General features: G+C 39.2%; 1 protein-coding gene across 1 annotated transcript in view; it reads right to left on the bottom strand.

Annotated features, from left to right (window-relative positions):
- HMMR (hyaluronan mediated motility receptor) overlaps positions 1–17852 on the bottom strand; it is a gene marked incomplete in the record, with an annotated part of 1493987 nt that overhangs the window by 353743 nt on the left and 1122392 nt on the right. Inside the window, 1 exon segment of the mRNA XM_044068985.1 lies at positions 3936–4038. Coding sequence (XP_043924920.1) covers positions 3936–4038 — 103 coding nt within the window.

Here is a 17852-nt window from a genome sequence, read left to right on the forward strand (position 1 = left end):
TAAAAGACACTGCTAGCCATAAGGCTTGGTCTCAAGCTTGCCCCTCCCATAGGTGGCATCATCAATGTCCCCAGACTACTTTTGTCTACTTCTGTCCTGTTTGAAGCTCATGGCTCCAACTAGGGCCACAAAAACAGGCTGCCCCGGTCTAGTATATTGCTACCTTATCAACCTCCCCAAGAGAGAGATGAGCAGACCAAGCCTCATTTCTCTTCCCCCACCCAGTCCTAACTGGCACCTGCACATCTAATCAAACAGAGGTTGCATATATCATAGTTAGGGGGTTTACCCAGCTATTCCAAAAGAGCCACCTACCCCCTGCTTCACCATTTCTTATACCAGAAATAATTCTGCTGCTTATTAATTCTCATGTAATTTCACTAAATTCATCTTGATTCTTCAGCTCAGAAGCTGAACCTTTGGTCTTTGGGTACTTTGCACCTTCTAAGTAAAACAGCATTTTCTTTCTAGGCTCATAATCCTTAATGAACTCTGCTGTTTTGGCTTCCTTCTCCAAGAAAAGTTAAATACGTTCAAAAACTCCCCTATTCATGTGCACAACTGTAGTACACTATCTTATGTGAGCAGTCTACTTGGACTTTGGAATAAACATCTTCTGGATTCAAAGCTTCCAGTTTTCTACCAAGTCATTTTGCAGTAAGAGAATCCCTAGTGGTTAAAGGTGGAATTTTCCTGAGAATTATAACTGGTACTAAAAATAAACTCGAGAACAAAGCCTTCACTTTTGCAAATGAGCTTTCCTAGTTCTGACATCATGCAACTTCTAGAGGTTTATCAGAATACTCAAACACTGGATGAGCTTAAGCATCTGTGAGGAAGATTTCCTGAAAGGAAATCTGTAGCCACATGCCAGGAGTGTCCTGCAGCTAGACATTAACATTTAAACCTATACATTTCATATAGAACATTACCTATACCAGTAGGGGTAGGTCACAGTATACTAAAACTGACATAAAGGGCCTGATAGGTTAGCCCCACTAAAAGAAATTATTGGTATGTTTCCAACTAAACAGGTCATTATGTCTTGCTGGACCTGAAGACAACTTTGGAAGAAAAACCCAGCCCCCCCAGAATGACAACCTACCTTGGAATTGGAAAAACTGCCCTCCACAAGCAGGCCAAGTGAGAGTAAGCAATGCCTACTCATACTAAGGGAGTTAATAACAAGGGTCTTACCTGAAGAGTTGAAGAATGGGTATGTGCTTGTCCCATCCCTCTAACAGGGTAGATGGTGACACTCCAAACCCATAAGGCTGCCCTGGGGGAGGTACTAACCCCTAAGAAAACTGACATCTGTGCTCTATATCCTCTGCATTGTCAGAGTACTCCAGTCCTAGTCTCAATTGTGCAAGGCCCCTCTCTCCCTTTCCAATGTGAATCTTCAGATGGATGGGTGGAAGTGTTGCCCATTAACAGTGCTTCAAACACTGTGTCCTTCCTCTAAGCAAAGGAGGTAATGCTGATGTGGGTCTTCACTCATGTACTGGTTGATGACACCTAAATGGCTTACATTTTGTAAGCACCATATGAGAAAACTTTTTCTACAAGTTAAAAATTCAAGGTGCAAGGAAAAACTGGCAGCTACAAAGGCAAACCACCATCTCATATCCTTGCATATGATAGCAGAAGCAGAGCATGAGCCGCAAGGTGGAACATGCAACCCCACTCTTAAAAGTAGGAACTGTAAGCTGCAGAAAAAAATACTAACATCCTAGTGAAAGACTCCTACGCCTGTCAAGCAAAATCATAAGCAAGCTAAAAATTACACCCCTCCCCCAAAAGAGAAAGGGCCTTAATCTCCATTCTCCATGAGGTCCTTGTTCTCCCCCAAGGGATTTGTGGGAATACTGCACTAGGAAGCCAAATGTCAGCAGTCTCATTAGCCACAGAATCTACTACACTGAAAGTACAAGCATGGCACAATAAAACCTACCCAAGAGTTTCTCAACAGCTCCTAGCACATTCAAGTTAAGTGAGGAAGGCCTTTTTTATAGCTTGTTCTACCACAGAAGTCTGAAAATAAGATACTTTGAGTAGCTAAAATTCCAAAAAACTCAAAAATGCCAGAAGTATAGATTCCTTTGCCAAACATATCCATAACATTTGAAAATAGTGAGAGAGAAAACAAATGCTAGGATTTCTGTGACTTATGCAGAGTAGCAGAGGTAACAGGAATTTGTACTGGGATGTCCTTCCTAAAAACGCTATGCAAGCTTGCAGATGAAAACTGAACCTCTGTCATTTCTATTCTGCATTTTCCCTCTCAATCTATCCACAGAAAATGAATCAGAATGGTAGTGAAAACAGATGACTCTAGCTAGTCCACCCAAACAAACGTGCTTATCTTATTCCAACTCTTGTATGTGAAGGAGTAGGAAGTTAATTAATAGGAGTGACAGAGGACAATATGATGGGATGGGGTAAGCGGGCAGAACAGGCTTATGGCATGGCACAGAACACAAATAACAGTATTTATATAAGAAAAATTACTATTAAGCTTCCACCAGAGTAAGGAGGCTGTCAATCTTCAGCACACAGAAGGGTTTGAAGGGTACAGAGGCATTGCGAGGCAGCATCTTAGCTCTTTCAGGCTCAACCTTTTGGAATTCTACAGGATAAAGTTTCAAACCTCCAATTTCAAAACAAGAAACATGGCCAAGGGATTTAAAGATCTATTCTTTTCTGACTTATATAGTGTTCACTGCCCTGACCAACCAAAGAGAAGGCGGTTCCCATCCTGCATTACAGTTCCAAAACTGGTGGCCAGGGACAGTGATTCACTGCTCAGACTCCTCCATTTCCAAATAACAATTATCTGTATTAGAACACTGGTAACACACCAAGGATTAGGGACTACTAAAGGAGCCCGTGACAAAAGGAATTATGAATGGTCAATTTTTTTGGGGGGGTCCCTACCAGTACTTGATTATTGGCTGCACTCAGAAGCCTGTCATTGATCTCTATGTCCCCTAGTTCTCCTGTATTCCCACAGACTTAAATCCACTGCCTTGGGGAGTCCCATTCCAACATCATGCTGTTGCCAAAGTATATTTTTCCTATTTTTCCCAGCTCTTCACATGCCCAGCAACACCCCAAGGGTGAGGTATGCAATGACCATCAGTGCTGACAGCCTCTCATTTCCACAGTGGTCTGATGTCAGAATACCTAACCCATTGGGAAGCCCCATATGTTGTTTCTCCAGTTTCTACTAATGAAATCTAACTGCAACAGTGTGCCCCTCCCTTCCCGGATAGGCACATACAACCTTTCCCTTGTCAGTGCCTCAGATGCCCAGGTCGTCACCAACCTAGGCTTTAGTCATGGTTCTCTGTCACAGTTTATGCTGAATGGGTTTAGATTTGGGCATCAGAGTGTCACCTACTTTTCTGCATTCCTCTAATATTAATAAGCCCTCCAGATTGGCTATGCTTAATTTCTTCTCCCATAAAACTGACACAAGCTGAGTGTTAAAGGACCAACACCGGTGAGTCTCACAGTGAAAATCTGGTCAAAATATCTTTAACACTGATTCTCCTCCAAATAAAAAGGCACTGCACAGTGCTCATTGTAGGTCTCCAATTGCTAGCTGATGAACAAAACGTTTGTCAGGTCTATTTTTTAGGCAATGGATATTGGAAATGTTATAATGTGCATAAGAACACATATTAAGCAATCTGAACCAAGCAAATAGATAGAACTGATACTTGTGGGGGGGTGGTATCAAAGACTTCTCAGACATAAAAAAGGGCAATGTACACTCAATAAGAAAGCTAGAAATAAAGAGCTGGCTAAATGGTATATTATGTATTCAAGTAGTCCACCCACAACACAGGGAGAACACTCAAAGTAAATGCCTTCCGCCAGCAGCTTATCAAACCAGCATAAAATACATTCTCCCTAAAACAAGATCATACCTGGAATGGCTTTACTTTATTACGAAGATCTTCATAAAGGTTTCTCCAAGTTAGTACTTCTTCTTTAAGTCCACTGATAAACTTTTCATTTCCTGCCTGTTTTCTGTAGAACAGAATACATCACCTTAGCATTGTTTCAGTTTTCAAAATTCTCTATTCAAGTAGCTCAAGTCCAGTTTATTTAGATGCTTACAGCCAAACAATGTTAGAATGAATTATACAAATATAAAATACATCAGTGACTAAATACAGATGAGCACCGGCTACACTGTATATGGCAAACAATTTAAAAGATCAATTTATTAGGCAGTGGCAAACAAACTAGGATACTATGGAGGTAAATAAGTGTAGCTGTATGCAAGTGCCCAGTGAAGTGCTGTATGCAAATGCCAAAATTAAATTCTAAGTTACCTGCATCTAATCTTACTGTTACATACACTAGCAATGTACTCCTTTAAATGATCCCAGCCTACATCTTTGCAAATCTGATAAGTTAACAGCAACATTCAGATAAGACATCCAAAAATACTCAACATCCAACCTCACTGCATATGCTTGACAAGGAATAGGGTAATTCATTTACTATCCAAGCCCAGTATATCTTCCATTCACTGCAAATGCTACTAAAAGTTGTGACTGAAGGATCTTGCGGATCAATAATCTAATGCCACAACTGATGACTAGATTAGTGTCATTTACAAATAAATTACTCTCCAAATGCTGACCACCCCTGTCTGTGGAACTCTCTAGAGCTATAATGTTTCCATTCAGATATACAACTTTTTCTCGTAACAATCTTTTACACCACCATGAATGGATAACAGTGAAACTGAGCAAGAGCGACAACATGAAATACAAATAGCTGAATTTGTAATAATTTAATACAGAAACAGAATATGAAGCACACAAACTATTTTGACAACCATTCCTTTGTATTTTGTGTCACTGATGTGTGTCACTACCACTGATAAACTACAATTAACCAAATTAAATTAAAATTGCTTTAGGTACACTGATTTTCCATTTTTCAAAAACAACCCAAGTTCACAAGATCATTTTATGGGATATGAACTTTTAGATAGAAGCACACATTTATCTAAACTTTTTCATTTACAACTTGTAAACTGAGTGTTCTGGACTTTTTACGCAAGCTTGTGAGTACATTTAGACCTGCATATATGCATGCACACACTGGTTTGGGATGTTATTTGGGATACTTTGCAGGCACCTTAATGTTTATTGACATCAGGCTTGATTTTAATCGGATTTCTAAACTGTAGACAGGCAATCCACCTATGCTGTACTGATGAGGTCAATAAAAAGCCTGAAATATGCATGTCTACAATTAGTGGGGTGTTAAGTACTGATAGGACTTTAGAATGTTGGAATGAGCTGGAAATAAACAGAAGAAACTAGAATGAGACCAACGAATGTTTTTAATTACACAAACTTGTGCTGAACAGGTCCCAGTGTCTCCCTTATGGGGCAAATCTTGTAATTTTCATAATAACGTCTGCACTCACTGTAGTTTGGTTAAGAGTATTTTATTATGTACAGTGGAGGTAGATGTCAACACTATCCAAATTAAAACAAAGTCCGTAACTTCTGCACTCGTAAATTCTGTACTCAGAATGTGATAATTACTGCCCCCCATTAACTACTGATAATTATGTCCGTAGTTCCTGCACTCGTATTCCTATCCTCCTGAATATTAATATTGTGGAATACTGGATATTTGATTTGACATCTGTACTCAAATGTCTGTACCCAGCTTTTGAGGATTTCACTTCAGACATGGTTAGTTCATTTAGACTGATATGCAGAAATTGACTGAAGTATCTCGTAATACCAAAATCCTGTAAATTACCACATGCCTCTAACCTTGGTTCCCAAGCCTTGTACCATACAAAATGTGTTTGCACTCAATGCACTCCACATTCTGTCACCAGAATTTTTTGACTGAAGGTTTTCACTAGTTGAAAATGCATTCACTGAAACAGATAGCAAACTGTGAAGGCCTGCTTTAATATGGCTGCATTTCTACACTTATGCAAAGAATATCTGTATTTCTGTATTGATATTTAATGCTTTCTGTATTTTTGTACAAGAAAATACCAATTAAATGAAACCTGATCTTACATGGGGTTTGGCTTTAGGGGCCTGACTGCACTCAAAAAGTAAAAAGTCATAGCTATTCAGCAGTCATGTAGCTGAAACGGGTAGGTCCTTAAGGGGTCATTTGCATATATCCCATGGACCTCCACCACAAGCTGTTTAGGGTACTACACAGTGAAGATTCTAGCTTGGCTGGGTCTTTCTAGCAGATTTTACTGAATGGTTTGTCTGTGTGACCTTCCTACCCTTTGGTTAAGCCTATATACACATATAATGGGACTTCCCATGCTTTTGTCAAAGTGTTATACCTGATGTCTCCCATCCTGTTGGGCAGAAAATGAAGGTGTGCAAGATCAGTCAACAGTGGGATTAAGGATGTTTAGCCTTTTCTGCACTATAGTGCAATTGCAGAGCTGATTTATTAAGTTTACATGGGGTTGGCCCCCTGCAAAGACACGTTGCTGTTGGAACTGCCTGGGTATTTTCCTTCCACATTGCTTCTTGCATAATAGTAATACACAGTTTCTGCCTTATCCTTAACAATCCACTCAATCATATTTTTGGCTCTTTTTTTGGCCTGTCAGTTTCGGTGACATCCTCCCTTGACCCTGGCCCAACTCCATTGCAAAAATGTTTTGGTGTCTTAAGGATTCTACATGGTAATTTTTTTCAGTCCCAGCAACAGTGCACATACCAATATTTGGCACTTTTTCATCCTGGGAATTGTGCTCCCAGCTGTCCTATTTTTTTTACTCTACCTCAGCGTCCATGGTATATGCTATATAAAATACCATCCATGTATCAGTGCAGTCTTGGTGAGATTTTGTGAAAACGGGGTCCACCATATGAAGGTACTCTCCAAGACTTTAAGATTAATTCAGTTCCAACAATATTTTATCATCTGTCCATTCAGCCCCCTGGAAAGACACTTATTTTCCTAGATTTTTGTTTTAGACTAAACATCCCATTGATAGCAGGAGGCCAAAGGAATGGTAGTCAACATAGCGAGGTTTCATTGTTTTGTGATGATATCCTCAAATATACACATTCACACATCTATGCATAAATACACAAACAGGAGCATGAGCACATGCAGACATCTGGTAATGTGGGTTTTGGGAATGAATGCTACACTTGCCATAAACTGAGATCCGCTGCACAAACCAAGCGATATTTAATGCACTACAACCCAGACCCCATGTCCTCCATTTATCCATTACAACCTTTTGGTTATATTCCTAATTTCAGTAGCTCCACATACAAATGGTGTAGTATTTCTTGCTTTCCTACATTGGGGGTATGGAGCTACCGGTTTACCCTTCCTACATTGGGGGTATAGAGCTACCAGTTTATCCTTCCACTTTGTTCCAGTATAGCTGCATAGAAAGCGTTCTTCTGAGTATTCTGCAAAGTCAGTTGTAGAAAAGAAGGCAGGTTCTCCTTTGATAATGGATGATCAGAGGCCAATGGGTTCTATGCCCACATCAGGTGCATGCATTCGGTTTTCAGTACTGACGCAGTAGCACAGCGTAAGCATGTAAGATGCAGTCCTTCATATGGGACATTAAACATATATCCCCCATCTGTGTTAGTTGGTGGCAACTCACATGGATGTAAAAGATCTTGAGGTACTTACCAAAAATAATATGTAGGTCTATTTTCCATTTACAAATTTTTCATACTTCAAAATTACAAATGAAATTGTAAATAAATGTACATATGCAACAAATGACTAAAAAATGCAAATTTTTTTACTACATAAAACTAACCCTTCCTTTGTAATAATTTTTCTTGACCAACACATTTATATTATCATTTGTTGCGAGTCCATTTCTTATTGCAAAATAAGTGGGCTACAGGAAAGCAGCTCATTCCAAAATCACAGCTTTAGCCTCGGTGTCCAATGCCAGACTTCAGCCATCCTTTCCTAATATCCTTAAGTTACGTTTTGTGAAAGCATGCAATAATATGTTACCTCACTTACATATGTTGAAATGACATTTTTCCTTTTGTAAGTAAATTACATTTAATGCATCTTTTTTGTGATAAAAATTATACAGTGGAGACTGTGGGAGATTATTTTGATACTAGTAGTAATGTTGATGGCAGTTTTCATTTCTGTGTTTCTGATGAAATGGAACTGAATGAGGCAAATCGATGCTTACAGCCTAGTAGCTACATCTAGAGTTAAAATATAGTACGTGTATACTCCCCTTTTAATAATGAGCAGATTCAACAGTTTTCTGCTATTTTTAGTTTTACTGTAAAGATTGTTGATTTTGTGAGGCAAAAGAACAATGTACATTATAACTTGACTCAAGAACAGTGGTCAGCTTTAAAAAAGCTAATGTAATAATCTGAATTTATTTTTAACTAGCTGACAAAGGAAGTGTAATTATGCATTACCAACAGTATATGCAAATGTGCTATAATCATTTAGATGATAGTGATGTATATGAGAAATCAAACAGAATACAAGAATGCTGTGATACAATATGAAGAACGATTGGAAAAGGGGTACAGATTGGGTTGCTTCAAACAGATGATGTGAATAAGAAGTTTAATGTTCATGGCTGTAATATAGCCAGTTTTTATTGTTTACCAAAAATCCACAAATGCTTAAGTAACCCATCAGGTCGACCAACTGTATCTTCTTGCAAGTATTTTCTTCACAAGATTTTTTTTTTGCATGAATATTTGTTTCCTTTTGTTAGAAAACTTCCTTCTTATGTCAGACACCCAGGATTTTTTGGCTAAAATTACCCATTTGAAATGGGAGACAGGGATGTACTGGTTAACACTTGACGTTAAATGCGTTTATACTAGTATCCAAAATAAATATGGTGTACAAGCTCTCCATTACTTTTCAGGTGATGGTCCCCTTTCCCACTATATTATTGAACTTGTACATTTTTGTCTAATGAATTTTTATTTATTTATTTTTTACTTTTAATTCAGGTATTTATCAAATACAAGGTACTGCAATTAATATTGATGGGGGGGGGGGGCAATATTTACATGTAAAGGGTTGCCATCGCCCACATCTCATTTCCTCTTTACCATATGGGGAATTTCTTTGGATCTGTAAGCTTTGTAATGATTATTTTCATTTTTACGTAGTAGTTTGGAATACTGCTAAAATGTTTATAAGGATATATATATGACATAAGTTGTTGTAGAATCTTTTCAAAAAGTTGTTGAAAAACGAAATGGTACTGGTGTGGATTTTAGATCTGAGGCAAGACATACTGAACAAAAGGGAAATATGTCAACACTTACAGGTAACTGTAAAATTCCCCAAAGCAGGCAGAAGACAGCTCGATATGCAGCTAAATCCAAAAACTTGATGAACCAGCAAGTAATTGTACCAAAAAACTATTAGAGAAAGAAGGTTAGCGCTTTCACGGTAATACCATATTGCTTCTTCAGACAAACATGAATGGTGACAGAATAACTTGTATGCAAATGACAATCTCAAACAGCTTAACAGCCAATAAAACAAACATTCAAGCAGCCACACTCTCAGCTTAAAGGCATACAAGTAGGTATTTACTAGCATAAAATCTAATAAAAAATAAGAACATTAGCACAATTAAATAAAACATGAAAGATATTCATAAATAAGTAAACAAACAATAAATACCCTACAGCCTTTCGGCACCCTGTCACGGGCTACTTGTGGAAGTTGAGGGCATCTGCTGATTGCTCCACCAGGAATGTGATTTATTTAGCACATTGTCAGTGCTGTTATAAATTCTACGTCGGTAAGATGAACAGGAGCTTAAAAGAAAGAATTAGGGACCATGTGTATTGCATGAAGAAGCAATATGATTTTAGTGCCTTAGCGAAACACGTTTTGTCTACTGGCCCTGAACACAACTTTGTCTTCCAGGTATGAGTGTTCAGCCCAGGTCTGCGAGGTGGTGATATAGTGACTCGTACTGAGGTGGACGAGTTAGAGTGGATCTTGAGGTTGGGGGAACACCTAGCTATGGGGTTGAATGATCATGTCCCCATTAAGCCTGTATTAAGGAATAAACGGCTGTAGGGTGTTTATTGCTTACTTATTTATGAATATCGTTCATGTTTTATTTAATTTTGCTAATGTTCTTATTTTTTTTTTAGACTTTATGCTGGTAAATATCTGCTTTATATGCCTTTAAGCTGAGAATGTGGCTGCTTGAATGTTTTATTGGCTGTTAAGCTGTTTGAGATGTCATCTGCATACAAGTTACTGTCACCATTCATGTTTGAAGAAGCGGTATGGTATTACCGTGAAAGCGCCAACCTTCTTTCTCTGTAATAAAGTTTTTTGGTACGATTACTTGCTGGTTCATCAAGTTTTTGGATTTAGCTGCATATCAAGCTGTCTTCTGCCTGCTTTGGGGAATTAGTTTTGTTTGGTTGCTGCGGTTAGGTTTTGTTTTTGTTACTTATAGGTAACTATACAACAAATTAAGTCTTTTTGGCTAAAAAACACATCCCCCCTATAGCCAGAAAGTTAAATATAGATGAACATGGAAACAAGAAAAATGTATTTTGTCACTACTTAAAATGTTCTTAGTGAACAAGTGACTGTTCTTTTGAATTATTATCCGCCATTCTTATTAGAAAATCAAGACTTGGCTAAACGTTTACACCAAGTTCCATCTGTCTCGCATAAAAGGGGTCGTAGTTTGGCAGATATGCTAGTGCATAGTAACTTTGTTCCACTATTAAGATTCCTGTGGATATTTCTTTAAAAATGGGTCCTTTTCAATGCGGAAAAGTTCCATTTGCAGGCACTGTAATTAAAATCAAGTATGATGTTACTAATAGATATACATGTAGGTTCTCTGGTTCGATTCTCATCTGGGGTGCCTTCTGTGCGGAGTCTGCATGTCCTCCCTGTGGTCGCACGAGTTTCCTGCGGGTGCTCCAGTTTCCTACCACATCCCAAAGACATGCTATGTATGTGTGTGTATATATATATATATATATATATATATATATATATATATATATATATATATATATATATATATATATACATATACATATACATATATATATATACATATATACATATATATATATATATATATACATATATATACACACACACACATATATATATATATATATATATATATATATATATATATATATATACACACATACACACACATATAAAACCCCTTCAAAGAAGGGGATCCATAAGCAGACACACTGAAATGGCTGCAAGATATACCTTGATAGTGGAGAAAACCGCGAGAGGACAGCAAGTCCCATAAATAGCTCAGAACCAATGGCATAATCACTGATGGAAATCTGGTTATTGGTCAAGCACCAAGTACAAAATCGTCTCCATTTGCCAGTATAAAATAACCTAGTAGCAGTTTTGTTTGTCTGTTAATAGCTGCTGCATGTCCTCACAAGAGAGGATTTGAAAACAAATCAAAAACTGAAACATCCATGCAGTTAGCTGAAGGTGTTTGAGATTGGGGTATATCAGACTACTTGTCTTTTGCGACTTGGTCCAGTCTGTGAGGAAGGCTGTGGTAATTGTACTAGGCCAGTTCCATCAAAAGAGTGAACCAATGTTGCCTGGACCAAAAGGGAGCCACCATAATGATTAAGTCCTTAATTCTTCAGAATTATCTTTATCAGCAGAAAGGGTGGAAATGTATAAAACCATTCCCAACCACAGGAATGAAAAATGAATCTGTTTGCCAGGCTTGCTTGCAAGGAGTCCTGATGCAAAATTTCCCAGTTTTCAAAACAGACAACTGAAAAACAGATTTGAGGTGTTCCCCACAACTGGATCAACTCCTGGAAGTTCCCAATTAGTCAATTTCCATTTGTGAGTCTGTCCTGGTTCTGCTCATCTTGTCTGCCACTATATTTTGCTCTGACAGAATTAAAGATGCTTGGAGAGTTAAGGAGTGCTACTGAGCCACTTACCTAAGCCATCACAACTAGCCTGCACAGATAATATGACCACCCTTAGAACTACCCAAAGGGTAATGTAAACAACTGATATGCCCAGATCAAAGGAAACTGCAAAATGTCTTGAAACCTGAGGCTATAGGAATGTGATGAGCATGCTTTAGGTCTAATGTTACAATGACAAAGGAGGAATGACTGGTAACAGAATTTGAAGAGTCATCATTTTGAATTTTGGTACTTCCACATGCAGAATGAGAAAGGAAAGATCTAGAATCGGTTTCTATTAAAGTTCTTTCTTTGGTACCAGAAGCATTCTGAACTAGAAACCTTGGTCCCTTTGACCTAAAGGCATTGGTTCTATGACTCCTAGGGTAAGTGTTGATCTCCAGGGAAAAAAAAAATGTTGGGTTCAAAGAACAGGTAAGGATTGCCCTGAAAGGAGGTATTTCTATCCAGTGCCAAATGCCACCCTCTAAACCAGTTTTAACACCCAAGAGTTAGAAACTATCAGTTGCCAAATGGGAATGAAAAGGAGACAGTTTGAGACGCACACAGATAGGGGCTGGAGGGGTAAGAAATTGGGGATAGAATATTGATACAATCATTTTGAAGTATTAAACTTCCTCTTTTTGGAAAAGATCCCAGTTTCTTCATTCTTCACCATCTGCATTTTCTTTTTTGATCCTCGTTTGATGCGAGTTTGTAGGGATTGCTTATTTCACTTTTTAAATAAAAGTATCTGGGAGACTTGAAGGGGGAAGGTTTGAAAAGTTTTAAGCACTCCTCGAAACTTCCCTCTTTCACCAAATTTAATGAGGACCTGGGTAGCAGAAGGGCTATACAAAACCTCCATATCTAATGCAGAATTAAAATTTTAGATTTTACTTCATCGTAATTTCATTGAAACACCATTTTAAGCAGAGCCAATAACCAGAGGCCAGAATCAAACCCTGTTACTTTGTTTAGGTGGTTTAGACCATAACCATTAAGCCAAGCCCACCAAGCAAACTTTTGGTTATGTACTCAGGCATACCATCTCAAAAAATGCAGCAGTAACAGTAGAAGTGGCCCTAGGACACTGTCTGCACAATCACAGCGCTCAAAGCATGCTTAGAAATACGAGATGGATTAGAAACAAACGGATTCATAAATGAGTTACCCTCTGAAGAAACTGAGGCACGGTACTCCCTCAAACTGACTACACAAAACAGAATAAATTTCCATACATGTGCCTGGTACTTACGTAATCCAAGTAAAAATGGGAGAGAGAATCCTCTTACCAAATTTGTCTAATACCATTCCCTCTTTGCCCACAGGGGAGGAGTTGGCATTAACTACGTCTGTTTCTAGCTGAAGAGTCTAATATAGCAGTTGCACCTGACCTAAGACAAGAAAAAAGTGTAGGTTTGAGGTAATTTAAACAATTTTCCATTTTGGGGACTGAATCTTGAGAATATGGATTATTACAAGTAGCATTAAACACATTCTCCGAGCCTGGGCAATGGGAGGGGAAGGGTGTAGAATGAGGTAAGTCCACTTTTAAGAAATCATACCATTTCTTCAACTCAGGAAGAACATTAACTTGTTCTTACAAAAATACCTCATTCTTCCTGGAAATAGTCTGACAGACAAAAAATTTTTCCAAAGGAGGCAGAGAGGACCAATCTTCCTCAGAATCAGAGTTATGGGCTTGAAAATCTATAGAATCCCCGTATCTGTTAATGTCAGAGTCTTCTGCCAAATTTTCATCAAGAATGTCTATCCTAACATTGCCCCCAGGTAATGATCTCTGAGCCCATAATACTCGGCTAGCTAAAGAAAAGCATCTTCATGAATAGATACCATTTCTTCAGATAAACTTCTAAACCTTTTTTTCTTTTCTTTGCAGATAACATCTTGGAAGATGGCACTTCGGCCCAGTTAAGAGGGCTCTCTCTCCAGTTACCCTGAGAATCATTCCACGGAGCGTCTCCCAGAACCAAAGAGGATGATTCTCCATGCCTGAATCAGACACTGGAACAGTAGAAGAGGACATGGCTGACCACTGGTCCATGGCAGCAGCAAGAACTAAACCAGAGTAACCCAAAGAAGTTAGTGGTCTAAGGAACATTAACTTGCCACCACAGGTTCACTCACTGACAGCTGATACACTGCCAGTGCCTGTGGTGAAAGCCAGGGTTAAGTTTCTTTTTCACTACAGTGGAAGAAAAGTCAGTAGGACCAAAGTACCAGTGCTACAGCTGAGAAGAGGTCTAAATGCCAGTAAGCAGTGTTAAACAAGTTGCTAAGAAGGTAAGTTTGTTACACAATTGTTCACAAGCAGCACTCACCCTCACACTTTCCCACAATGCCCCTCATATAAAAATATACAAGGTTTAGAATTACAATACCAATGCTCAGAAGCTCAACCAGAACAAGTCTAAACTTACAATATTACTGTTTGGAATGCCGAAGATGAGCAGTACAGACTTGTCCAATCTTGCGCGCCCCCCCCCGACCCATGCTATTGCTTGTTCCCAGGTCCTGAACAGTATGGTGTTTCAGGATTCCAGATTACAGTTGGTATTCTGCATCTTCATTATTCCATACTTTGGTGATTCATTTTACGGACTGCATAGTTGAGTTTCCAAGTCTATTGCATGCAATAGTAATCAAATACAGAAAACCCTGTCACAAAAAGTAATTGACCAAAATGCACACTGACAAGTCATATATGGACAGATAAGTTCTCGAAGTCTGCACAAGCAACAAAAAAAAAAATTTTTTTGCCCATTTAAAATACTCCCCTATCCTTATATTCACACAGATTAAAAGTTGACATGACATTCCACTTTCATCACAAAAATAGCCCCAAATCAAACAAATAAGCCCTTACAACAGAACAGCAGTTCCCAAAAGGAAACTTTTTTTTTTTTGGGGGGGGGGGGTGCTTTTAGTCATCATATACAAGATAATTTTTGTGTGGGAGGGTTCCCTGAAGAGATTTATCTGCTTGAAATGAAGCTTCAAGGAAGATGCCTCTCCTGTTGAGACCCATTGCTACTTTCTCCAGAGGCAGTAGGCATGGAAGATTTCTTCATTGGCTGGTCAGTCTAATGGAGGAAAATCAGCAATCAAATTAGGGTGAGGGTGTGGAAGGGAGCCAGAGCTTTTGTGAGCTAGCCAGGATACCACCCATACAGCCAAAAGGCTACTGCAGCAGGGAGAAAAGATGAACATTTGGTAAGTTTACTTACATAACTGTACTAACAGTGAATGTTTGAATGATTACTGCTGCAATAGCCTAAGCTATGTGGGCTGTATCTGCTGAGTATAAGAGCCAGCCAGCTTCCAAAGTTTTCAGAGCACCTTCCACATGGCATGGGGAAGTCAGGTTTGGATGCAAAGCTCTTTGAAGCTTTTGAGTCGAGACAGAAACAGGCTAAAACACAAAGAAATGCTATGAATACAATAAAAAGTCCACAACCTGTTATAAGAAAACATACAAAAATAAGGGTTGGAAGGAGGGTGCGGCTATTGCACTGATGACCATTTGTGTCTAGTCATGGTGCAGTGGCCTAAGCTGTATGGGTAGACTACCACAGCTTAAACGCATATTGAGGAGGAAGGATGAGAGTCCAGAAGCCCCTGGAGAATGCTCCTAGCAATACCTGTCCTAGGCCTGGAAAAGGAATCTAGTTTATAATGCTTTGTAAGTGCACTCAGAGGAGCAAATTGCTGCTTCTAGAATATTTTTAGAATACAATCCTTTCCAAAGAGTTGCAGATTAAGCCAGGGATTCAGGTACAGTCAGCCTTGACCCTACCTGGAATTGTTTTGCTGTGGTAGGTATAAAAAGCAGTTGTATTTTTTATTTATTTTATTTTATTTAACATTTGTTGACCGGGAATGTCCGACTAGGTTCCACAGAGCCTGTTTTCAGCGGAGGCCCTGGGAGAAACGCTCCAGATGCATGTCTTTGGAATGTGGGAGGAAACCGGAGTACCCGGAGGAAACCCACGCAAACACAGGGAGAACATGCAAACTCCACACAGAAGGCACCCCAGCTGAGAATCGAACTGGAGAACCTCTTGCTGTGAGGCGACAATGTTAACCGCTGCACCACTGTGCCGTATACTTGAGTTTTAGTTCAGGTGGATGCAAAGTATCCCACAGCACTTTTCAAAAAGAATAAGGACATTTCCCTGAAGCCCCAGTATGACACAACCACTTTAAAAATACTTACTTACCCTTTGGTGACTGGATTAATTCCACAAGGCTAGCAGCCTTTTTTCAAGACAGGCCAAATGTGATATTTATTCTACTAGGGGAATTTGACTGGGGCATCAGGGAAATGTCCTTATTCTTTTTGATAAGTGCTGTGGGATACTTTACATCCACCTGAACTAAAACTCAAGTATATGGTACCTCAGTTTATCATCTCATTAGATGGAAGATGCTCAGAAGAACTTCAAATTAGCCTGATGAGCCAATTGAAATGGAGTTGGTCTTTATAATGCAAAATTAAGATCCCAAGGAAGAAAGTTCCTTGAAAACTTTTTACATGAGGTTGAATTGAAGGTGGAGGGGATTCACGGGCAGCCATGCTGACATGACAAATGAACCTTAATTGAGGAGTAAGACAGGCCAAATAATAGTAACCAGTGCAAAAAGTGTAAAACCAGAGTACCACTAGTTCTGAATGGTTGCTATTTTGTGGCCTGTCTTACTCCTCAAATTAAGGTTCATTTGAACAGGCACCAACTAGAAAACATTGTCCATTTAATATGATTTTTTAGTAGCAAGCTTTTTTGTCTCCAGTAATACTGGTTTACTCTCATAAAAAGGTGCTTGAGACACAAATTCTATCATCCTGGCAGTCGGCTGCAGTTTAGGGTCAGGATGCATCAAACACAACTGATCTTGTACGAGTTAAATCCAGCCTGTAAAGAAGCTTGTTGTAATTCCCCCTAGACATTTCCAAAAGGTAGAACCACTGTTGCCTGGGCCAGAAGTGAATCACCTCAGTTATCTTTGGGGAGTCCTTGTGAATCTTCAGAATGATCCTGATCAGTGAAAAGGATAGAAAAGCATGCAGGAACATTCTTGTCCAAGGAAAAATACATGGTCTTCCAGGCCGCCTTTCATGGAGTCCCACAACAGAAATTCATCAACTGATCATTGTGAGCAGTGGCAAATAGTGCTAACTTAGGTGTGACCCACAGCTCATAATTCAAGGAAGTCCCTCTGATTCAGTTTCCATTTGTGAGGGTCTGGCTTGGTTATGCTCAACTTGTCTGCCACAGTTTTGTTTTGACAGAATGTAAAATGCCTGCAGAGTAATATTGTGCTAAAAAGCTATATTCCAGGCTAATACGGCTAGTCTGCACAGAAGGTAAGATCTGGTTCCCCCTTGCTCATTTATCTACCACATATCTATAGTGCTGTCTATGAACACTTGAAGAGGTCCCGAGGACTGTAGATGGAGTTAAAAACATTTATAAATGCCTACATATCTTCTCTGTTTTGGTCATCCTTATGTTCTAATGACCCTGCACTTTTATTCCCACAGACACTGCCTGAAGCAATTTCTGAGGCGTCTATTGTGACAGACTGTGCTGTGGCAGTAAGACAGAATGGGAAACCTGCATTCTGAGAAATTTTCTCTCTCCACCACAAAATCTGCCCTTTCATAAATCCTAAATCTGGAATCCAAAAAGTTAATGTTAATAGGTTCATAGGCGGTTACTACGCTAATGGCCTTTGGGCCTTTACAAGCCTAGCCACGTAATACTAGTGCTCCATAACCATTGTTAGATGGCTTGATTGATTGTAGAGCAAATCTCTGATCAGTACCTGCTGCCCCTCTCCATGAGGGACACAGGTGCCTCCCCA

This window comes from Protopterus annectens, chromosome 4.part0 (genome assembly GCF_019279795.1).
Source record: "Protopterus annectens isolate FY-2018-M chromosome 4.part0, PAN1.0, whole genome shotgun sequence".
Classification (NCBI taxonomy): domain Eukaryota; kingdom Metazoa; phylum Chordata; order Ceratodontiformes; family Protopteridae; genus Protopterus; species Protopterus annectens.